The sequence below is a fragment of the Temnothorax longispinosus genome, chromosome 7 (assembly GCF_030848805.1).
Source record: "Temnothorax longispinosus isolate EJ_2023e chromosome 7, Tlon_JGU_v1, whole genome shotgun sequence".
Lineage (NCBI taxonomy): Eukaryota > Metazoa > Arthropoda > Insecta > Hymenoptera > Formicidae > Temnothorax > Temnothorax longispinosus.
Window position 1 is genome coordinate 10,756,121 of NC_092364.1, and position 24,996 is coordinate 10,781,116.

Sequence of the window (24,996 nt, forward strand, 5' to 3'; positions counted from 1 at the left end):
TCGAAGTACATGCGTGGACTTCCCACTGCTTTAAAATTTCCATTCACTGCTTTAAATAACTTTCCTTTGTTCATACATGTACTATTTCTACATATATATTAGTCATTTATGCCTTTTAATACTCAAAATAACTGCTACATTTCTCAAATTTTTTGTAAATAACTTCTGAATAAACAACGAGCGCGGGCTGAAACCTTCTGAAGGTCACTCAAGAGGGTGACCTTGACAACATACTAAAATATCAAGGTCATCCAAGGTGACCCCCTCCATGTACACAATTACCCAATGTTGCTATTATTACATTTAAAAATCGATATTTTAAAAACTATGCATCGTAGCGCATTATGATTCGCGGCATTCTTTTTCTCAGCGAAAGATCTATCAAATACACTTATCAAATTGAGGGGCCCCGGAAATAACATTCTTCCCATACCAACCTTTTTCTTTAATGACACTCTATCCATAAAAACAAATTTCAGCTTAATTGATATCACAAAAATGTTTCAGACAAAAGTTATAAGATTTAAGAAGGCATTCAACAGCAGTATTAGTTTGACCATAAGTGGTGTTGTCAAAGTCAAGTTTAGGTCATCTTTATTTTTTAAAATAGAAACCGCTATTTTTTATTGTATCACTCTTCTACTAATAAATTTGAACAATTTTTTCAATATTTAGCTTACGATATCTGGATAATTGCATGTTTGTTTGTCGAAGAGAAAATAGTAGACTTTTCGACTTGATTTGGTTTCAAGATCATTGCTGTTGCAATAGTATCCTAATTTTTTTTAAATATTTGTGAATACATGAAAGTTCCAAGGAGATGCACAAATAATAATATTTCCTTGAATATCTCAAAAAGTATTAGGCAAATACAAAAATGTTTGAAAAAAAGTTGTTCAAATTTATAAGTAGAAAAAGATGTTACAATAAAAAAATTGAGGTTTTCATAAAAATAAAGTTGACCTTAACCTGACTTTGGCAACGCCACTTATGGTCAAACTAATACTGCTATTGAAAAATGCATCTTTTTAAACCTTATAACTTTTGTCTGAAACATTTCTTTCTATTTTGCTTTTTTGTCTTAGATATTTAGGCGTCTCAATTTAAATGCTCCTGTATGTATATAAAATGATGATACTATATATTTTTTGCATTTCTTAAGATAATTATGAAACTTCTATGTACCCTTTTAGTTTTTTGTTTTACGAATATTTTATAATATTAAGTATTATTTAATAAATATAAAGAGAGAATACAAGTAGCCATCTTCTAATTGTCATAAATGTATTTTGTTTTCTACATTATTAAAAATTATTCTATTTTCTACATCAGAGCTGTAAATCTGTATTCAATAAATCGTGGCATGCAATTTTTAAACCACTTTAAAGAAGATATCGATTCTAGTAGTTTGAAAGATATGGATTCTATCAGTTTCAAAACGCAATTAATTCAAGTGAGCTACTTCAATAGCGATTAACTTACTGGTTTCAGTAGAAAAATACAGCGTTCTCTTAGAACCAACCAAAACAGCGTCGTTCAAATTTGTCGCTTCCAGTAATAGCAAACCACCTACGTCTAGGTCGAAAGTCGAGGCCACTTTTTCGAGCTCGTGATACGTGAAAGCGGACGCCAACAGATTATTGGAAATTACCTGATAATCCACGTCCAGTTGGTATATTTCTGAAAACACCGAATTAAAATCAGCAGAAAGTAAGCTCGATCTAAAAATTTAAAAATATTGATTTCTATGTGAATTAATTTGTAAAATACAAAAGAAACGAGAAAGAGAAATGACACAAAATTTACGCAAAAATGAATGTGCGTAAAATTAAAGTTACGTTCAAAAAATATGAAATGTATTATTTACATTAATAAAATTAAAAAAAATTTAAATTTTTTAATTAAGGTGATGCTGGAGTCTTTTGTATAACCGACAAAATTACCATTTTCTATGTTATCGACCTATATCTGTCTTATAGACAAGGATATAGACAAGGATAGCGCCTACATTGCACGCATGCACACATACGCACGAATCGTCATACACACTGTACTCTTATATTAGACTTCTAATCTCGATTTAGAGGGTTCATCAATGTTTTTCTTGTTGTGCAATTCAGGGAAACTCGTTTTCACGTTTGTACCAATGGTATATCTTTTATATCCCTTATGAAAAAGTACACTCAACTTTGATGGTTAACAACCAAATTTGAGTGTTAACACTAAACTTACGCTCAAATTTGAGAGTTAACACTCAAATTTGGGCGTAATAAGTTTAGTGTTTGTCATCAAAGTTAAGTGTCAACACTTAAATTTAGGTGTAGATTGAGTGTTGACCATTGAGGTTTAGGTAAGTTGTGGGTTTAATCCTCAATGATGGGTGTATATTGGAAGTTTATTCTCAATGATAAGTGTAGGTTGGGAATTAAGCCTCAATGTTTAGTGTAGGTTGGAGATTGATCCTCATCGTTGGATGTTGGTTTGGTGTTAACAGGGTGTTAACCTTTAATGTTCTATGTCGATTTAATCAGTGTCGCCATGACCCCTTTATCGTTGGGTGTCATTTAAATGTTATTGTGTTAATCTTCGTTAAGTGTCAATTGTATGTATGTATTGTTTATTGACTCCCCTCAGGGTTGCAAGGCCTTTTGAAAAGACGTTCCCAACCCTTTACAACATACACAAATATCTTACAACCATCAAACAACCCATATGGCGTTTTTTAGGGACGTACCCAACCCTTTACAAAATACAATCCCCTTATACCCGACCTGGCCGCGTGCGACCCTTTACATCCTGGTACCCTCCCACCCACTCGGACCCTGCCTCTCCTTTCCTCCTCCTGGCCGCTTCTTCCACCCTCTTTCCGTGCTCCAACTCCTCAGCTCTCCGCCTCCTCACCGCTTCCGCCTCTGCAACACAGAGATGACCTCCTCCTTTTCCCCTTCGCTTCCTTCTCTTTTCCCCCCTTCTTTAACCTCCGGCCCTCCCTACCCTTACTTCTCTTCCCATTTCCCTTCATCCTCGTTCCACACAATCTCCTTTTCTACCACCCAAATTCTCCTGTTTTCTACCCTAGTTCTCCTACCTCTTTCCCTCTCCTCCCTTGCCTTTTCAAGTAACCTCCACCTCGCTTTTCTCTCTTCCATAGTCAAGTCCTCGTCTACGCCTATACCCCACCTCTGCCTGAATTCTCCATACCTTCCTAACAGAACCGCTCTCTCCTTCTCATACTCCATCTCCACTATCAGTACCTCCCTTTCTCCCTCCACTCTCCTTTCCCACACCCTTCTAATCTTCGGTACTTTACCCAACACCTTCTCTGCCACCCTTTCCATCAGACCCCTCCTTTCTTTTGCGTCCCTCCCATCCAACCCCCTCCATACAACATTTCTCTTCCTTCTCTCTCTTTGCTCCCTCTCCTCCTCCAACCTCTTCACCCTCTCATTCAGCCTCCTTGTCTTCTCCCTCTCTTTGCTCTCACTTCTCTCTGCCTCCTTCTGCGACCCTCCCCCTCTCCTCTTACATTCTATCCTCCCCACTTCCTCCATCTCCTTCCATCTCTGTTCACCCGGTCAGCCCCCTCTCGCCCCCGCCGCCCTTACTCTTCTTCTTGCCTCCTCCTCCACCCATCTTTCGATCCTCTCCCCTCTGTCCCATACTATCCTCCTCTCTTCTTCTCCGCCTTCTTTAACCCCCTTTGAGGCGTTCCTTTCTTCTGCTGCACCTTCCTCCGCCTTTTCACCTCTTAATCCTGCGACCTCTCTTCTCATCGCCTCCTTCCACCGCTCCGCCTCACTACTCTTTTCTTCTTCCGTCTTGCTTCCCGGCTCGCTCCTTTCACCCGTACTCTCCAACCCTCTCTCCTCGGTACTCCCGGCTCCTTCTGCCCTCCTTCCTTTCTCTCTAGCACTCTTCTGATCCTCCCTCACTCCTCTGCAATCGTGCTCAGCACCCTCATCAGGCCCTCTGACTCCTCCATCTCCCCGCTCTCCCCTCTGCCGTCTTCTCTTTACCCTCCTGCCTTCTTCTCAGCTGCGCCGCCTCTCCTTTCCCCTCTCCTGCTTCACCTCTTCAGACTTTTGCCTCGTCCCTCCGCTCTCCTCTCTTCCTTCCGTCCACTCTTCCGTCTCTCACGTATCTCTTCCTCCTACAAATAAACTTTCCTTAGCATATGCCTCTTCGCCTCCCCTCTCTTCTCCTCTCTGCCTTTCCTCCACCCTCCGTGCGAGTTCGCGTATGCGTGTTTGTGTAATCCCTATCTTTATCCTCCTTTACCTTCAGCTCCTCTTCCTACACATAGCTTTTATCCAACTTCTATCTTCTTACCCTTCCTCTCTTCTTCTTTCTGCCTCCTCTAACCCACCTGCGTGTGTGTGTGCGCGCGCCTCCCATCTCTCTCCTCCTCTTACTTCCTCACTTACTTGTTCACCCTTCACCTTTGTCTTCTCCTTCTCTTCATTTCTCCTGCTCTTCTTTACTCTTTTTACTGCTTTCCTGCTTCCCTTCTTTTCTTCGTGACGTCTCTCACATCTCTCCTCGCTCTGCTGTGACGTGCACTGCCGTGCAGGGGGTACAAACTCCCATGCTAAAACGGGGGACGGATGTACATTATCGCTATTTGCACTATGATCCGGAAAATGGAACTAAAATCGGTCACGTGACATGGAGTGGAGATAGTTTCTGGTCTTCTTCTTCGTCTTATGGCTCACATTTTCTTGTCGGAACGGAATGTCGGATAGCATAGGCTATTATTCGATAGTTTTTGGTACGAGACAGTACGAGACCGAGAACGTGTTTGAAGGTGTTTCATTCCAAAAATTTTCGAGGATTGCTGACGCAGTCAACCGCCTTTGCTTCAGTTTTAGTCCGGGTGTTTTAAGCCGTATAAGAAATATTACAGCGTGCTATCACGTGCTATCACGTGCTACAGCGAGCAAGAACGAGCTAGCAAGCCAAAGCAAGGTAATTGCATGTTATAATTATACAGAAATTAGAGGAAAAGAAGTAGCTTACTAACCTCTGTATACACATATAATATTAACACACATACTTAGGCTGCGGTTCATTTGATGTTACAAGTGCTTCAAAGTATTCTTTTTCTTCTTCTTTCTTCATTGAAAGAAAGGAGAAGAAGAATGCTTCGAAGCATTTGTAGCATCAAATGGACCGCAACCTTACACACATAATAATAATGTATACAACAATCATATGTACATGCAACACAGACAAATACACATATTTTGCATGGAAAACGATTAAATTTATTTATCATATATATATATATATATATATATATATATATATATATATATATATTTATTTATAATGTATGTATTTATTTTAAGAAAAGCCACAATGGTGTGGAAATGCTGTGTGCCAGGGTGCACGTCATCTTTAATAAAGTTCCTGGTCACAAATTACCACGAGACGAAATAAAGGCTCAGGCATGGTTAAGAGTAATCGGAAGATGTGATGTAATCGGTAAGTTTTTAAGAATTGATATATGTATTAATAATGTTGAATATCTTTTCGTATATACTTATGTTGCATTTATAAATGAAATATTCTACATATATAAAAAAATTAAATTAATATTATATGTATTTTTTTTACAATAATTTATAAAAATATTTAATAAAATGACAGTCTCATATTGATAATTTTCATATATATTTTACACGATAAGGTATTTCTTATAGTAATATGTTTCGATACGTATTTTTTTGTTATAGATGCAACAAAAGAAGCAAAGGACAAATTAAGAATTTGCTCTTTACATTTTTCTGAAAGTATGATAATACCTTACGGGCAGAAGCGGCGTCTTAAGGATACTGCAATGCCTACATTATATTTATCAGATGCAAATATTGCAGCAGATATTCCCAGTACTAGTTCTGCTGATATTGATAATTTCTTAGATGCAAATATTGCATCAGATATTCCCAGTACTAGTTCTGCTGATATTGGTACTATCACCGCATTACAAATTTCAGAAAATGTTGAAGTAAATTCTGATATTGTCGCAGCTTCCGCAGAATCATGCGAAACGGTACAGCAGATACAGATACAGCCAATTGTGAACATTAATAAAGTTCATATGACAGATGATTTACAATCTCTTGTAACGGAAGAGAGTGTCCATCATGAATTCTGGACGAATGCTAAAAATGTACTTCGAAACATGACATTTATAGATAAGGTAACTGTTTGCACAAGCTCGCGCACAAGCCTGAACTCTAGAATTAGATGAGGAAGGAACAAATCATAAGAATCCGTTTATTGAGAGAGAGATTGCGTTTAGTAATTTATGTAATTTGAAATGGCTAGATTGGGCAGAACTATACAAAGAATACCAACATTTGTTGCATAGGAGAAGGGAAACTGCCCGAAAACCTTCCCAGTATTCGTGAACAAATTATTACATAGATTATACAAAATACAAGAGAAATACAATAAATGTATAAAACACATAAAAGAAACAAATCAATAGTTATTATAGTACAGTCCTTTCCTTTTATTTATGACAAAATATAATTGCATTCACTGATGCATTTCTTTGTTATGTAATCAAGTTCATTATCAAGGAAATATTAATAATATGTAAGCTCATAAATTCTATTGACGTAGTCAAAATAAAACAAATCACGTACTATCAAGAAAGGACTGTTCGATTATTCATGCAAATCAATCAGAATATAAAATTCACTTCAAACATAATAGAAATAATCATTGAAATAATGTATCAATCTTTGAATTTCACTATTAAATAATCTTAATTGGCCTTTTACGATTTAACATATATAGACTGTTTGTTCTTGAACGAATGACTCATTTTCAGCAAAATCATGTATTCATTAGAAGAAAATAAAGTATAAGAATTTCTCAATTTCTCATAATTTTAGGCCTTAGGTTTTCGATTAACACATTAATTCACTTTAGTATGAACATAACATTCAATAAGTTAGAATTCGCAAAATACTTAGTAGAATAATTATCAAGTCAATGAGAAATAACTTTTATAGCAACGCACGGAACCGAATACTCGGTAGTTTTATAATCACGCAAGAGACGATTTATATAGTTCGCAAGGAACGCAGTTTCATTGAATACGTATTACAAGTGAATGTACAGAATGTTCGCAAAGTAACGCAATGAACAATAAGTGATATAATAGAATTAATTACAATGAAACAATCGCACAAAAGAAAGTAGTAAAGTTTTGCATTGAAAATAAATGATTTGAAATCAAAGAATTAATTAATGAATGGACTTTTATACTGAGCTCAGTGTTATACAATTGACTCGAAATTAATTGTGCACAAACCTGAAATAAGAGAGGATGTTTTCCTCTCAACACGCGAAACTTATTATATCTCCTCTAACAAGGATAACCCTCAGATGCATTAAGGATACTTTGATCAGAATCCTTACCGTGACGTTAGACGAAATTCTAACGCCTCTCCTCACGATTGTTAAGTAATTGGTTACCTTGGGTGCAAAGCAGAAGAATAATTATAGCTAGTCTTACAGACCACGCAACAGACAAATTTCCTCTCGATGTATAAGTAGCTGCTCGTATTCCGCCTGAACAGGATTCCTCGAACGTTCCAGAAAATGGCTTCCTTCCTTCGTTCCACGTGCCGGCATGGCTCGCCGGGGCAGATATCCCTGGATTCCTTTCGGTGACGATCGTAGTTGTCCGTATCAACCACGTTAATTGGTGTATGATAAATAGTTATATTCTTAATGCACACGAATAGGCAGATTTCAGCGACCGCACAACTTTATCGCGAAATGAGACGAAAAGATGACGCAATTATATATCGAACTTAGCTATAACGCACGATGTATCGCGCTCGAGATCTGGATAACGAATGCTCGCTCGGCCGGGCTGCGCGCCCCTCCTAACATGATCGAGCATGCGCGGCACACGTGTGCCTCGCCGCCTGGGACGCAACGTTGTCGGCGCCGCTCGCGCGCTTTTTCCGAGAACTACGTAGAATGCGCGGCAACCTATTGTATTATAACCGCCACAGATGGCCGCAAAAAGAATAACACAATCTCTCTCTCTCTTTCTCTTTCAACTTCAAACAGTAACACATAAAATTGTGAAAAATATCCCAAGTTTAAAAAATTGGTTATTCACTGTAGATGGATTTCAAAAAATTTGGAATGTACTTAATGAAAAATATGATTTTAAATCTTTAAACGCGCGTTTTTGTAATCAGGATCCACTTGAAAATTTCTTTGGCCAAATTAGAAGTCATGGGGTTCGTAATGTAAATCCGACACCTCGACAATTCGAAGATTCATTTATAACTTTATTGGTGAGCAACATGAAATCTTTTTCAATTAAAGGCGGTAATTGCGAAACTGTACATAATAGCTTCATGTTGTTTTCGCTAGAAAAGTGCTTGGAAGATAATCGTTCAAATGCTGAGGTGTATGATGTTAGTTGCGAAAACAATGATGAACGTGACGAACCACATGAATTGATAAGTAATGTAACTGTTCATGAAGAATCAACCGTAAATTTGCACCAGAATATTTACAAGAAATTATTACTGCTATTTTAAAACAATTCAATTATTGTAAAGAATGTAATACCTGTTTGACATATAGTGAATTTCCAATTTTCGTAAAGCACATATTAAGCAGGCTTAATAAATTGTTACAAACGCGAGCTCATCGACGAGATATTTTAAAAATATTGTTAGAGCATTTTGACAATTGGCATGTTAACATTGATTGGTATGATTGTGTCGAGCATCATAATAATGCGTTTAAAACGATGATACAAATAATTACTAGCAAATTCTTGATTTGGTGGTGCAAAAAAAATATACCTATATGTAGTATTAATAAAGAAGATACTGAATCCAATTGTGTACAGGACATTATAAAAATAAAAAAAAGGCGAGAGATGTTTAGAAAAATGTAACAGAAAACGCATGTCAAATGACTATAAACAATATACATCCAAAAAAATTAAGAAATAAATTCTGTCATTTATTGTATTTACTATGTGTATTGAATTTCTTTATTATTTCCCTCACAAGTTATTGCGAGATCTTTTGTTAATTATTATTATAAATAATTTTTAGAATATTTTGTATGTATGTATATATAGATTTGAATGCGTGCTCCTGAATCCCCACTCCATGTCACGTGACCAATTTTAGTTCCATTTTCCGGGCCATGGTGCAGATGGCGTTGAAAACCGTCCCCGCTTTTCTCAAGAGGGAGTTTGTACCCCCTGCTGCCGTGCGCTCGCTATGCTCCGTCAACCCTCTTCTCTCGATCAATCGATTACCAACTCTCAACACTCGATCGATGTCGTGCTGACACGCGTCGTATCATCTCCTCCATTGCCGGTATCTCTTCTCTCTTCCTTATCGACCCGCTTTGCCTGTCGTCTACTCCTGCGCGCCACGTCCCGCCGTCCCACAGTGGTGCCAACATGCCCTTTCGGGGCAGTCGACCCCTCGTGCCGGCTCGTACCGCTATTTCCACCGCGCCTTGCCGACAGACCAACCAGCGAGTCCCACGACTCCCACGTCTCCACTTCCGCCTGCCGCACCCTGCTCCAAGCCGCCGCTCCCCCTCCACATCTTCTCACCTCTTCCGTCCCTGCCTCTTCTTCCTCCTTTTCCTCGTCCTAACCTCCAAAAGCACCCTGACTTTCAACCCGTACCACTCTCTCCTCGTTAACATTGATTGGTAATGACTCTGTCACCCTCGACTCCTCCTCCACTTCCTCGACGTCCTCCACGCCTCTTCCACCAACTCCACTTCACTTCTTCATTTTCCCTGCCTTTGCTACCTTTCCGAGCCCTTATCTGTCTCCACCTTACACTCCGGGCCAACCACTCGCTCCCCTCCTCCGAGTGAAAGCCCCGTTAAGTGTCAATTGACTATATGTATATATATATATATATATATATATATACATATAGTATATTGTATACATAGTATATTGTATACATATATATACATATAGTATATTGTAAATCGTTAAAAATGACACAATTATAACAGATTGGTTTCATAAAGAAACTTTTTCTGGGAGGCTATTGTCCTTCTATTCGAATCATCCTATTCAACACAAAATAGGAACTATTTATAGTATGGTCGACCGAGCAATTATATTGTCTCATCCTAGTTTTTACAACAAAAACTTAATATTTGTCATTAATGTATTGCTTGGAAATGGGTATCCCATCGATTTATTATTCTCGCATATCAATAAAAGACTGAGAAAACTTCAATCTATTAAGAACAATAATATAGACGATGATTCTGAACGTTCACAAAAAGTGAAAAGTTTTATTGTTATGCCTTATTTAAAAGATACTTCTGAAATTATCACTCAGCGGTCATCAAATCAGAAAATTCCGTGGGATACCGTATTCTAAACAAATTAAACAACATCATAAAAGTCCAGAAAGATAAGAGCGTTCAATCGTCGAAGAATAATGTTATTTATAAAATCTGTTGTAAGAATTGTGATGCCTCTTACGTCGGCCAAACCAAGAGGCAACTACGTACTAGAATAAAAGAACATCAAGCTAATATTAGATTAGATGCGTCCAAGCATTCGGTAGTTTCAGAGCACATTACCAAATTTAATCATGCTTTCGACTGGGACAATGTGGAAGTCTTAGAGGTGGAGCATAATTATAAAAAAAGATTGACGGCAGAAATGATACACATCAAAGAGCAGCCTAACGGCATAAATTCAAACTAAGACACAGAATTATTAAACGAGGCTTATTTTGATGTGTTGAGACTGTTGTCATAAATAAACATATATACTAATAACAATTATTACTGGTTACTCTGCCCTTGCGATGTGAACGTTTTCTCAGTCGTCTGCGATCTTTAGCTACGAACACCCGCTCCTGATTGACGATGGAAAGAATTTGCTTGCGTTCCGTTGCTCTGCCCTTGCGATGGGAATGTTTCCTCGGTCGTCTGCGATATTAACTACGAACACTCGCTCCTAATTGACGATGGAAAGAATTCTCTTGCGTTCCTGTGGTACCGACCGCTTATGTAAGTCCACTTTTACGAGTCAAACTCAATTATTAAATTCGCGTGTTCCTACGGAATTTCAAAATTTGATTCAGTTGCCACTAAGAGGGTCTGGCGACAATGGCTTTCGTTCGCACCAACCTCAGGGACGCACATAAGCATTGCAACGTAATGGACGACCGATTTAGGGTTAAATTTGACTAACATTCGACAATAAATCGTAGCGCCGGATCGTATCCGAGTCCCTTGTTTGTATTTGACGTATTTATGAAATTGCGGTTCTGAGGAAGGCCAAGTATGGCCGAAACGTAAACCATTATGTTTGTAATTTGTAATTTGAATATATAAATTTTATACACCCATTATTGCTCGAAATTTGGCCTTTTTTAATTGTCTTTGCTGTTTGCTTCATCGAGCGTAATTTTTTTCGTTAATATATATATATATAATATATACTATATATATATATATGTATATATGTATACACAGTGACGTGACGGTTAGTCGCCGCGTGGCAGCGCCCTGCCGCCGTCACAAGGCGCGGATTCGCGTCCGCGAGCAAGCCAGGAGAGCGACCGCGAAATTTCCAGGGGGCCTACCGAAACTTTAGAATGCGTATCATTTATTCATTTTATTTTATTTTGTATTGTACGAAAATGTGGCATCTCGCCGAGGCACCGCCCTTCGGGACCAGGATTGCGGACGCCGGCGACGGGAACGAGATTCACGGCAAGGGACGGAGCGGCGCGAGAATGTCACGAGACCCAGTGAGAAGTCCGACCGCGGGGCACGAGGCGGACACGCACGGCGCGGGTGATCGACGAGAGGCCGACAGGGCCGTGATAGGCCCTTTTTCCCCCGAGGAGGCGAGAGCTACCTCCAAATCAACCCCGGGACATCCCAGCGGACCCGGGACGCCTGGCCAACGTTCCCTCGGTTCGCGAGGAGACCTTCGGACGAGGGGAGTCGAGCCCGAACACGCTAAACATCGGGCGGAAAAATCTACGGCACCAAGGACGCCTGGGGGCGCAAAGGACCACCGCAGGATCCCTGCGACAGCGCGCGCGTAATCCGCGACGCGCTCAGCCCCGATTGGTCACGACACTACGTTTGATTACTGCGCAACCCTCAGGAAGGGGCGCGCATTCGATTCCACATCGAGCGGATCACCGCTCGATCTCTCCTGGTTCGCCCGCCGACTCGAACAGACGTCTCGCAATTAGAATTCTATCGAGAAAGTTCTCGCGTATTATCGAGCATCCGGATTTCGAGCGAATGGATCATCCCCGGCGCCTGTGACGACGCTTCGGATTTCGCCCGGGAATCAGCTGGACCGGTGAGGTTGCCCTCCACACTAATTGGTGTGTAAACAGCCACGGTGAAGCCGCGTTTCGTCTCGTTCCGACCTGCCGTCCTCGGATGTCGCGTACATGTAGCGGTTTTCGGGTTGACATTGGTGCAGATCGTCGGGCGCGACGATTTAGAGTCTCGCGGAATTTCGACTCGCGACCGAGTTTCGTGAGTTCTCGACTTTGGTGTTGGCGGTCGGTGGCGTGCATGGGGAGCCTCGCGACGACACATCCGTGCGCTGCTAGGATCGGCCTCCTGGGGATCGCGACCGCAGGGTCGCGAGATCGTGGATATCGCGGCATCCGGTCGTAGATAGTTCCGCTTGGCTGTTTACACACCAATTGGTGTGGAGGGCAACCTCACCGGTCCAGCTGATTCCCGGGCGAAATCCGAAGCGTCGTCACAGGCGTATTTGAACTTTTCGCGTAGTTACGAGCGTTAGCAATCTACTCTCGGGTTCGCGTCGGCGTTCCTTTATCGCGCGTCGCCGGATAGTGGCCCTGCGGGATACCTGCCTGCGCGCTGCGTAGAGACCACCGCTGCGTCGTCATTCGCGATTTGTGCGAAACGATTATTGTTCATCGCGTAAATATAGAACTGTTGTCTTCGTCTTTGTGTTATTTGTGATAGGGGTGCCACAAGTAATTTCGATATCGCGTCGACGTTACCTGCGAACATTGCGTGCGACCGACCAACGCCCTTAGTGCGTCGCCTTTCTTGCGAGCGAGCTCAGGCGCGCCCGGCAGGGCGCCGCCCCGTAAAGTCTGTTGAGAATACTCGTCGATTTCCTTCTCGCGATATAAATTAGTTACTTTGCGTTATTAGTGATAAGTGATAAGTTAGATTTAAGTTGTTTCCGCGATACATCTGTTCGTCATCCACTCTTTCATAGCATTATATTGCCGTCATTACGGCTCCGGACATTGCTAAATTCAAGTTTTCTTTACCTTATGACTCACTTGTAATTTTGCTTTAATTTCATCCAACCTGTTTATTTTTTCGTTTGACCTATCGTTCAACGACAATTTAATATTCTTTTCCGTTAATTCTCTGCTTGCTCAAATAACCAAACTTGTTATTTCTTTACTAATTCAAAAATTACTACTCTGATTATTTACTTTTATTTTAATAAACGAAACCTATTGTTCATTACATATCTAGCAATTTGTGTGGAATTATTTTGTGTCCGTTCAACGAAGCCGCGCCGCCCTGCTTCTACCCTGCCCCTCTACTGTTAGGGCGAGCTGGCTGGCCCTCGTGCGACAGGCTTCGGTTCTGACGATTTTACCCTAAAGTTATCGAGAATTTAGTGGACGCGAGGGCATCGCGTCTGGCGCCCAACGAATTTATTTGAGAGCTGCCTGACTCGCGCGAGAGATTATTCGAGAGGCCTATCACCCGACTCTCCCAGCGTTCCTTTGCTCCGGCCGAAAAAGCTGTGACAATATACCTATATAAACTTTGCATAGTGTGTGTGGTGATGTTCTCTTTTGCGGGTATGTATTATCGGCGGAAGCAAATTGAGAACATTTAAATATGGGGTTTATTCTCTTTGGGTGTTACCAGGGAGTAAGTTACCTCGGTCGACTACCATACTTGACTACCCGCAAGAACCTGGCCTGATTTTGGGCGAAAATTGAGTGTTAAATGTTATCACTCGCAGCGCTTGTGTTCCATCATCGGTGGGTCACGTGACGATCCGTTTCAATGTTCAAGTGTCAACTTGGCGACGACAGTACGTGCCGACACGTCACGGTAAAAATTTTTTAATATAAAACAATATCTAAATATATATAATTATATAATATTAAATAAAATATTTTTTCTCTTGTATAATCTCTGTTTGTATGTACAAGAAAAATAATAAGAAAAAGAATTAGATAATAATTAAAAGAATAATTTTTGTATTGTCCATTTTTTGCTATATATAATCATATATAATCATATATAAATGTAATAATGTATATAAAATATAATATATATGATTATATATGAACAAATTTTTCACATTTGCAGACTTCATTTTTTTGAAAAAAAAATGCAAAAATTGTCCTTTTAATTATTTTCTAATTCTTTTTCTTATTATTTGTCTTATACATACGAACAGAGATTATACAAAAAAAAAGAAACATAATATGGACATATATAGACATATTTATATAATATATTATATAATATTATATGATTATATATATTTTAGATATGTTTTTATATAAAAATTTTTTTAGTGCGTCGAAACGTTTACGTTTCATTCCTCGTTGTCTGCCATCAGCCATAATACCGATCAGATTTACGTAATATTCTATAATTCGTATAATTTATTGAAAGTGAAAAGTATTGAAATGTCTTGTTTTGTATAATTAAATTATTTATTTTTATAATTGGATCTAATAATAATAATTAAGTTATTGGTTTAATAATCCGGATATTTGAGTCTAATAATAATACAATTGAATTAACTACTTATGTTTTTGGCACCCCATGATAGTACATGTAATTGATTTTTTTCTCAGTGTACTTCAATGTAGTAAAATTCCAACTTTACGCATCGCGTAATTTTGTTCAGCCGTCTGTCACCAGCAGCGAGGGTACCGTTTTTGGAACACCAGCGCCACCAACTTTCGCCCAAAAATTGACCACCTTCATAGTACGGAGATCGGTCTCCTTATATCTTACTCCCTGGGTGTTACTTTCATTTGAGGGTTCATATTTTTAGGACTTATACCGTCATTTTTAAGGATTAACCATAATTGAAGATTAACCATCACTTGAAGGTTAACCATCACTTGAAGGTTAACCGTCATCCAAAGAAAAACCCTTAAAGTTGGGTGTGACTTCGGACCGCCAATTGAAGGTTAACCTCCAATTGGCGGTCCGAAATCACAACCAACTTTAAGGGTATTTCTTTGGTGTTTTTTTAACGGTTAACACCAAAAGTTGAGTGTATTTTTCCATAAGGGCCAGCAATCGCTGTAACTCGAGACGCCATATTAGGATAAAAGTAGGTAAGAAAATCAGTAATTCCGTAATTTTTTCTCGTTTTCTATATAAAATCGGAATCATTGATGTATGTACTGCAATTATGGAGAAGCATTTTTAATTCTGTCAAATTAATACGATGTTACATGAGTAGAAAGAAAATGGTAATTTTATCGATAAAACAGACGATTCCAGCATTACCTTAAAACAATATTTAAAAAATTTGAATAAAATTATTATTATTATTATTTTTCTAATTAACACTCATGTTTTTAAGCAATATGATTGTGGGATACTTAGAGTATATATGCGGTTATCTACCTTATTTATTACGGCGTAAATAGGAGTTGCCCCACGGATAATGTAATCGCAAAGGGGTAGAAAGGAAGAAGACACTTCTTCATTATAATGAATATATTTACATATGTATATGTGTTAGTTGTGTTTGTGTAGTTAATTGCATTTTTCCGACGTTGACTTCGGTGAGAATGAACGTCGGTGATAAAGAGGCGTTGTGTTCGGTGTTGGCGTTTAGATCCGGAGTGCCAAGCTTCGGTGAGTCGACGGGCGTCCATGCGCCACTGTCGGAGGCAACCAAGCGCCGAGGAGTTGATGGACGTCTACGCGCCGTTGCTAGCAGTCGGCAAGCGTCCACGCGCTACTGCCGGAGGCGACCTTGTGCCCAGAAGTCGGCAAGCGTCCACGCACTACTGCCGAGGGCATCCTTGCGCCCAGGAGTCGGCAAGCGTTCACGCGCTACAACCGGAGGCGACCTTGCGCCGAGGTGCCGACGGGCGTCCACGCGCCACTGTCGATAGGCGTCCTAGCGGTCAAGAGTTGGCAAGCGTCCAAGCGCTACTGCCAGAGGCGACCTTGCGGCCAGATATTGACGGGCGTCCATGCGCCACTGTCGAGAGGCGTCCTAGTACCCAGGAGTCGGCAAGCGTCAGCGCGTTACTGCCGGAGGCAACTAAGCGCCGAGGAGTCGGCGGGCATCTACACGCCACTGCCAAGGGCGTCCGTGCGCCGAGGAAGTCGGCGGGCGACTATGCGCCACTGCCGAGGGCGTCTAAGCGCTTAGGAAGTCGGCGAGCGACTGTGCGCCACTGCCGAGGGCGTCCAAGCGCCTAGAAAGTCGGCGGGCGACTGTGCGCCACTGCCAAGGGCGTCTGAGTGCTTAGGAAGTCGGCGGGCGATTGTGCGCCACTGCCGAGGGCGTCCAAGCGCCTAGGAAGTCGGCGGGCGACTGTGCGTCACTGCCGAGGGCGTCCAGGCGCCTAGGAAGTCGACGGGCGACTGTGCGCACAAAAGGAAGACCTCTTCAAAAGAATACACCCATCCATCTGGGTATTATAGGCAGCTAGCGCCCGAGGAGAACTGGTTTGGCCTCGTAGTAGGTCACCTGCAAACGCAAAAGGATTAAAAGATATTAAAATTTTTTAATACCTTTGAATCCCTTTTTTGGCGGAATTAGACAAAATTAGATGGGATTCGAAATGAGATGGTCCAATCCCATGGAATCCAAAAAAGAAATTTTCAATTCCATCCAATCCTATGGAATCCGTAAAGGTTATGGAATTGCATGGCATTAGATGGTTTAGGAAACGTCTCGCGCCTCCGTTGGGCGACCAAGCGCCGTTGTTCGTCGGTGAGCTTTTGTGTATGCCTAAGGGCATTACACGCACTACTGCCGACGGGCAATTAGCCCGAAAATGAGATTTGTAAGATCTGTCAGGCACCGTAGGGGGTCCCTTTACATAGCGGTCGAGACGAAACTTTGAACTCGAGAAGATGCCCCGGCGATGCGACGCCTAGCGGCGTCGACGCGAACTGCCGGTAAAGCAGATACCGCGCGGGCGTGTACACTATTGGTGGCGCGTACCGCCACAGAGTTCAACACGGACACTTTTCAATCCCTATCCTGGCATTCAATGGTATTCATTTTATTGTCAGAATAGACAGAATTCAATGGAATTCAATACGGAAATTTTTAATTCCTAGTTTGGCATTCAATGGTATTCATTTCGTTAAAGGGAGGTTCTCATCTAGCGATCCAAAAGTAAGGTAATTTTCTTGATCTTTTTTTTATAGAAGGAAGTAAATGAACAACTGAAGATTTTTGATACTTATTTATGGAGTCTAAGAGTACATAAAAAAATTTTTTTAAATAGAAATTACTGCCGTGGAATGGTGTTACACGTGGTGCATCGTGACCGCGTCAAAAAGAGATGTCTAATTGGCAATCACTCTAGCACCTGTAAAAATTATCAAAAATCAAAAATCCAAAAATTTTCATGAAATATATAATATTTGTTGGAGCTTGAACCTATAATATGAATAAAAAGTTAAAAATTAAAAAAATGACGGACATTTGAATTTTGAGTACCGTTTTTTCACGTTTTTTCGCTCTTTAATGTGCTATATAAAAAAGAAAAACAACAAATATCACCTGCATTTAGGTTCAGGCTCCAATAAATTTAATATACTTTAAAACAAAACAAAAAAAAGGCGATCCGTCAACTAGTTTTTGAGTAATCGTGATTGCCAATTTGAAAAACATGATTTTTCAGAAAACGCGTTTAAAGATTTTGTTAACGATTGTTTTGAGTTAACGGTAAAATAATGTACCTTGTGGCTAATCAGCAATTCCAGGGCCATACATCAATCCTTCCTCAACTTCATTAAATCTGCATTAAATCTGCTGAGGATAAAGCTTCGAAAACGGGTTTTATGACTTCTTGAACTTTTTTTGTAAGAGGAGTCTTGTGCCGAAATGATGTAAGAGTACCGGAAGCTTCAGCCACGCGCCACTTGCCCTTTTGGGAATATATTCTACATATGATAAACTATCAAAAAAGGGGAAAAAAAATTGATTTTTTGGTCGAGCTAGATGAGAACCTCCCTTTAACGGAAGCAATGGTATTTAATGGAATTCATCACGAAACTTTCCAATCCCTAACCTGGCATTCAGTGTAATAATATTTTTGTGTCGGAATTGGATGGATTCAAAAAATAAAAATTCTTTCCAAAATAAGGAATTCCATGATATTGAAACTATTTCAATCCCTTTTTTGGACAGAATGAAATTCGGAAAGTCCTTAATTGAATTCCTGGCAATCCCGTCTTAATTCTTTTCAATCTTTTTTTGTTTGCTGTGCAAAGTAGTCGCCGGTAATACAGATGCCGCGATGCCGTAAAGTTACCGCGCGGGCGTGTACCATAAGTGGCGTATATAGAGACCCTCTAATAAGATTCTGGCCATAACAGCGATTGAAGCAAAATTCTTCGAGAGAGAAAGATATATATTTACTATCTTTCTCTGTAACCTATCCTTTTCTGACGCGCTTACGCACGCGCTACGCGCCAGAGATGCACTGCCCATGCCGTCGAAAAGTTTCCGGACAGTCGACACTCGATTCGTCGGTCCACAATCCTTGAGCAAAAAGGCTACCACTCGATTCTGAATATTCTGAGTAGGCATTGTATCCCGTCTGGCACACGTTTAATTGGTCATGGATTTGTCATGCAGCAAGATAATGACCCGAAACACACTTCTGTTGGATGGTAATGTTAATGTTGCGTTGGCAGCACTATAATAGCGTGTTCCTAAAAGCGGCGCTCCCTGTATTACCTTTTATGTCATACCTCGCTTTCGCGCCAGATTCTCCTCAGCGAGCAAGCCCGCCAGCGTGGCACATATATAAGCGTTGATCCTTTAATTGTACTTGAGTTTTCCTTTATATTAAACGCAACGTTAAAACGTTAGTGTGTGACTTTATTCTGCGCAACATACCCTGCTTATCAGGTTATGGGCCCAGTCCCATCAGTTTCGTAAGAGAGTGCGAATATCGTCGCCTTTTGAGGTTATCGGAAGCGTGAGTCGGCAAAAACGACGCGGCAAGTACAGAGAGGAAAGACGGGCAAGAGAGATGGATACGGCAAATACTGTCACGAGTTTAAAGTTAACCGGAGGAGAAAATTGGGCCGTATGGAAGTTCCAGACTGAGGTCGTATTAAAAGGAAGAGGACTTCATGATATTGTAACAGGGCAGAGTTTAAAGCCGGAGGCAGCAGGGGAGAAGACAGAGTGGCTGAAAAGTGACGCAAAGGCGCAGGAGATCCTGGTTACGAGAATTGAGCAAGGGCCGGTCACACATATTTGCTGTCATGTACCAGTTCGAAGGAGATGGAAACCTGCTAGAAGTTGGAAACCTGCTAGAAGATGGAAGGTGATGGAAACCTGCTAGAAGTTAAGGGAATAGGTACTGTGGTGTTAAATGCGTGGAACGGTCAGAGGTACATAAAGACAGTTTTATCCGGCGTATTGTATGTTCCTGACTCAAAATTCAACCTGTTTTCAGCTGGTTACGTGTTAGATAAGGGCTATTTTTTGGTGTCAAACAATGAGCTATGCGAGTTTCTAGACGGTCATGGTGAAGTACGTGCAATAGCGAAACGTGATAATAGACTGTTTAGGATGGCCTTTATGCTAAAAGAAGAAACGGAAACACACTCAGCAAGCTTTGAAGATAAACGAGATATGGAACGCAGCACATTTGACGTCTCAGAATGTCACTTGAGTAAGAAGATTGAGAACTTATCTGTGTGGCATAAAAGATTTTGTCATCAGAACTTGGAGTATGTAAAAAGTGCTTTATTGAGAGGTAACATTAAGTTCTTTGACGACAGCGCCAGTTTTGTTTGCGAGAAGTGTTTGGCCGGTAAACAACACAGAATACCGTTTCCATTGAGCTGTTACCTCCTGTTGACTCCACGATTTCCTTCTTTCGTGGAATCACTCATCTCATCACACAAAACAGACGGAAACCATAAAATAGCGGCTATCAATTGACGAAGCGGATGTACTCCAACTGTCATCGCTCATTAAATGGTAAATGACGAAACCTTCCAGAAAACTCAAACCTAATAAAATAGGCAAATTATAGACTTGTTTGTCGCATTCCATCTAATTCCACGAAATGAAGCACGAAATTTCAATTATCTCGAAATTTCGTGGCAAAAAGGGCGCAATAAATTAAAAACGCCATAAGGATCTGGGTGACCTCTCGGGTCACGGAAGGGCTGATCTCACGCTTTTCCGTGAAACGCAGATTTGACCTAAGACCCACGCCTCGCGGCGATTGATAAAATTAAGACTCTGGAAGGGACTGTCAAAGGGCAAGATGATAACGTACTCGCCAATGAATAGCCGCTAAGTAAAAACTGCTCATAGGCAATGACGATTTTTGGGGAAACTCGGCACGGGATAGGCAGAAATTGAAACATACGTCACGATCAGAAGAGAACTCCACCCAATCAAATCGGATTAAAACATAATCCCGCCTCCTTAATTTTGTATAAAAATCGCGACTTTGCGCACTTGGAGCCACTTCTGATCCAGTCCGAGACGTCTTAAAATTATATTTACCAGCCGTATTTGTCAACTATCATCCAGCTGTATTCCTCAAGTGAACTTAGATTTCTGTCGCGTCGCGAGTCGATTCTGTGCGCGTCAAGACACATCACAGAACCGACCCGAACCTACCTCCGGGAGAATCCGGCGCAGTCACCTCAGAGATTCCCCAATCACAGCCGTCAACAGTAAGTCCGAGATACCCGCTCGGTTATCTATATACATCCCTACAGTATACATATATATATGTGTGTGAATACCATACATGAGAACACGTATATATATTTATATATAAGTATAAAATCGTCTTTAAAACTCCCTCTTTTTTTTTTGAATTCAAAATCATAAAATAATTTTAGTGAAGTCGAAAATTCACCGCCGCAAGTCCTTGGGGATAACTATCCGCAATCGGCTATTTCGGAACAGGCGCGCCCGCATAGTGGAGCAACAGCTCTTAGCCTCATTTCTAAGACGCGAACGGTCTCCGCATATCGAACTCGCTATCCCCGATTCTCTCTCTTCCCGATCTCCCTCATCTGCCTGTTCTTCCCTTGCGTATCGGGTGTTCCCCGATACCCCAGAATCTTCCCCCCTTTTTGAACCTTCTTACTCTCCAGTTCCTTCCGAGGAACTTGCGGAGTTCCGGGAGAGATCACCCTGCAACTTCTCCCCTGTTCCTTTCGACGGAATTCCTTCCCCCTCTAGTTCCACCACCCCTATCGTGACAGATCACCCTCTCCCTCCTTTTCCGACTCGAGTATCGAAGTACTCGAGGAATCCTCCCCGCGTTCCCCATCCCCTACTATAGAAATAGTATATGAATGTATAAATTTATAACTATCCGTTAAACAATCATTGTATCGTAATCATAGCCCCTTACGTAATCATGAATTTATAAATTTAAATATTTTATTCCAATAACTATGTTACCAAATAAACGTTTGAACCCTCGTTTTTACTCTCATACATAGTCAGCACTTATTCTTCCCAATCTACTCACCAAATGTATCGTTGACGAGCAGAATATCGATCTTTATAAAAATCCTCCCCGATCTTCCGAATTTGTACCAGGACAAATGTCAACACACACACACACACCACACTTCCACGAATTATTATATACAACGTATATTACAATAATGATTCTTTAATTTGTAATAATATTTGTTCTATTCCTTTACAATAAATGTTGTAATTATTTGATTAAAATAAACTCAATGTTTACTCATTTATAAATAAGACCTCACCCCTCACTACCTCTCTAAATCGCACAAGGTCCGATCCCCGGTAATAGGGATATTATCCTTGACCGAAAACAGGACCGCGAGTGCACGAAAACTCTCAGTAGGCGTAATAGCGTCCCTTCTGGACGTTGACCCACGACTAGAGTTTTCCCGAAAAGTGCATTCGACTCGAGGCACGCGCCCTTTCAGCGTGAACCCGAGATACCATAGAGATCTCGTTACGTCTTCCTTTACCCCCACCCTCGGATAGCCTTTCCTTCGCTATCCGTCGAACCAATGTACCTAAATTCCGGGGTCCTGACGTAACAGAGCAGTTCGCAAGCAACCGAGAGACTTGAGTTGGTGCATGCCGATGTCTGCGGACCTATGGAGCAAGATTCCCTGGGTGGAGCAAGGTATTTTCTACTATTGAAAGACGATCATTCGGCGTATAAGAGTGAATTCTTTATCAAGAACAAGAGCGATGTAAAGGCATGTATAGAAAAGTTTATAGCGCGCGCGGAAAGAGAAACCGGATGTAAATTGAAAGTTTTAAGAACGGACAACGGGCTCGAGTTTGTAAATTCGGAGTTAAAAGCTATGTTGGAAAGTCGAGGTATAGTCCACCAAAGAAGTGTTGTGTACACCCCGCAGCAAAATGGTTGAGCAGAGAGGGAGATGCGAACATTAGTGGAGGCTGCTCCTGCAATGATTGATGGAATGCATAAGAAGTTTTGGGCGGAGGCCGTGAACACAGCTGCGTACACGATAAACAGGACAGGTCCAAGTCCAGTGAAGGGACTAACGCCTTATGAAGTATACCATAAGAGCAGCGTAGTCTTGGAGTTGTTTAGAGATTTCGGATCACAGGTGTCTGTGCATCTACCAAAGGAAAAACGCCTTAAATGGGACCCTAAAATGTCAAAGGTTATCTAACTGGCTACGGAGAAGATACAAAAGGATACCGAATCTACTTCCCGAAGATTAATAAAATAGAGGTACACCGAGATGTAATATTTCTACCGCGGAAGATGGCAGAGCTAGATGAAGAAAAGCAAGAAAAAGAAAGGTTTGAGATTCAAGTTTGTGAGCAGGAAACAGACAGCGAGGATCAAGATGTGATTGAAGAAAATGAAAACAGAGAAAATAAGGAAGAAGAGCAAACGGAGCAAAGTTGTAATGAAGACACAGACGGCAGTTTTAAAGAGGCTCTTGACATCAGTATCCATGAAAGAAGTGAAGAAACGAGGTACAATCTGAGGCAGAGAAGCGACTTGAAGATGCCAGCTCGTTTTGAAGACTTCTATACAAGTTTGTTAGCTACAGAGGAAGATCTCAAAACCTACGACGAGGCAATGTCGAGCGAAAACGCAGAAAAATGGAAAAAGGCTATGGAGGCTGAGGTACAGGCGTTGTTAGAGAACGAAACATGGAAGTGTGTAAAAAGACCCAAAGACAAAGTAAATATTATAGACTGTAAGTGGGTGTTTAGGCGTAAAAGAAATGAAAACGGAGATATAGTTTCTAATAAGGCCAGGCTGGTTGCTAGAGGCTTCCAGCAGTCAAACGTATCCTTTTCAGATATTTACAGTCCTGTAGCAAGGTTATCATCTGTTAGAATGTTATTAGCTTTTTGCAACGAATATGACATCCCTATTCATCAGTTAGATGTTTTTTTATATAGTGCTTTTTTATATGGGGAAATAGAAGGGGATGTATATATTTCTTTACCAGAGGGATGTGAAAATGTTATAAAAGATAGAGAGTATGTTTTAAAGCTAAACAAATCCTTGTATGGGCTGAAAGGTTCACCAAGAAGTTGGAATGAAAAGTTTCATGAGGTGATGCTAAAATTAGGTTTTATAAGATCAGAGTATGAATATTGTCTTTACATAAGAACACAAGGAAAGTATAAAACTTTTTTGTTGCTGTATATTGATGATCTGCTGTTAGCTTCGAAAGATAGTAAAGATGTAGAGTATGTTAAGAGGATACTAAATAACCATTTTAAAATAAAAGATTTGGGGGCAGTTAGACAATATTTGGCATGTCTATAGCGCAAAATTTAGAAAAAGGGGGAATAATAATAAATCAGACAGCATATTTAGAAAATCTGCTAGTCAAATGTAACATGAAAGACTGCAAAGCTATTTCTACACCAATGGTAGAAAATTTTGATCATAACGTGCTTAAAAGAGATAAATCAGAGAGTCAGAAAATTGAAAGTAGATGTAGAATGGCTATAGGCTCATTGATGTATGCCATGTTATGTTCACGACCTGACCTATGTTTGTCAATAAGTATTTTGAGTAGGTACCAATCTTGTGCTAGTGAGGATCTGTGGTCAGCGCTCAAGCGGGTGTTGCGCTATATTAAAGGTACCATTAAGTTAAGCCTAGTTTTTAGAAAGAGTGATGCAAGTAATGTTAACAAAATAATCGGTTTTGTTGATGCTGATTGGGCAGGCGACAGGGTAGATCGCAAGTCAACAGGTGGTTATGTATTTAAAGTTCTCAATTGCAGTGTATCATGGACTTCTCGTAAGCAATCAACTATCGCCTTGTCATCGACCGAATCAGAATACGTAGCTTTAAGTTTAGCTACAAGTGAGGCTTGTTTGATAAGAAATTTGTTTTTTGACTTAGAAGGAAAAATGATAACGGTAAAGATATTTGAAGACAATCAGTCTGTGATCAAAGTATGTAAGAATCCTGAGTTTCACCACAAATTGAAGCATGTAGACATTAAGATGCATTTTGTTAGAGATAAAGTGTCCAATAATATAATATCAGTTGAATATATTAGTACTAATGAGCAAATTAGTGATGTACTGACAAAACCTTTGGGCAGAGTCAAGTTTGGAAAGTTCCGTGGTGGCTTAGGTGTAGAATAAGTTTTTTGATGTAAGATTTCAGGGGTGTTTTTTATTTTTTCCGTGTATAGATTTACCATTAAGGGGGTGTGTTGGATGGTAATGGTAAATGTTGCGTTGGC

The 24,996-nt window shown here is 40.6% G+C and overlaps 2 protein-coding genes and 1 pseudogene across 7 annotated transcripts in view; 2 read left to right on the top strand and 1 right to left on the bottom strand.

Annotated features, from left to right (window-relative positions):
* Pig-s (phosphatidylinositol glycan anchor biosynthesis class S) overlaps positions 1-24,996 on the bottom strand; it is a 198,215-nt gene that overhangs the window by 51,242 nt on the left and 121,977 nt on the right. For all 6 annotated transcript variants that reach the window (XM_071783596.1, XM_071783599.1, XM_071783600.1 and 3 more), the window contains one exon: positions 1,483-1,680. In XM_071783596.1, the coding sequence (XP_071639697.1) occupies positions 1,483-1,680 (198 nt within the window). The remainder of the gene's footprint in view (positions 1-1,482; positions 1,681-24,996) is intronic.
* Positions 2,764-5,539, top strand: LOC139816207 (uncharacterized). The gene is made up of 2 exons (XM_071783610.1): positions 2,764-4,965; positions 5,349-5,539. The coding sequence occupies exon 1, from the start codon at positions 2,926-2,928 to the stop codon at positions 3,919-3,921; it is 996 nt and encodes a 331-aa protein (XP_071639711.1). The 5' UTR covers positions 2,764-2,925; the 3' UTR covers positions 3,922-4,965; positions 5,349-5,539.
* On the top strand, positions 5,359-7,071 carry LOC139816209 (uncharacterized; annotated as a pseudogene).

Coding starts and splice junctions, on each gene's coding strand:
- LOC139816207 (XM_071783610.1), top strand. CDS start 2,926: ATGACCTCCTCCTTTTCCCCTTCGCTTCCTTCTCTTTTCCCCCCTTCT.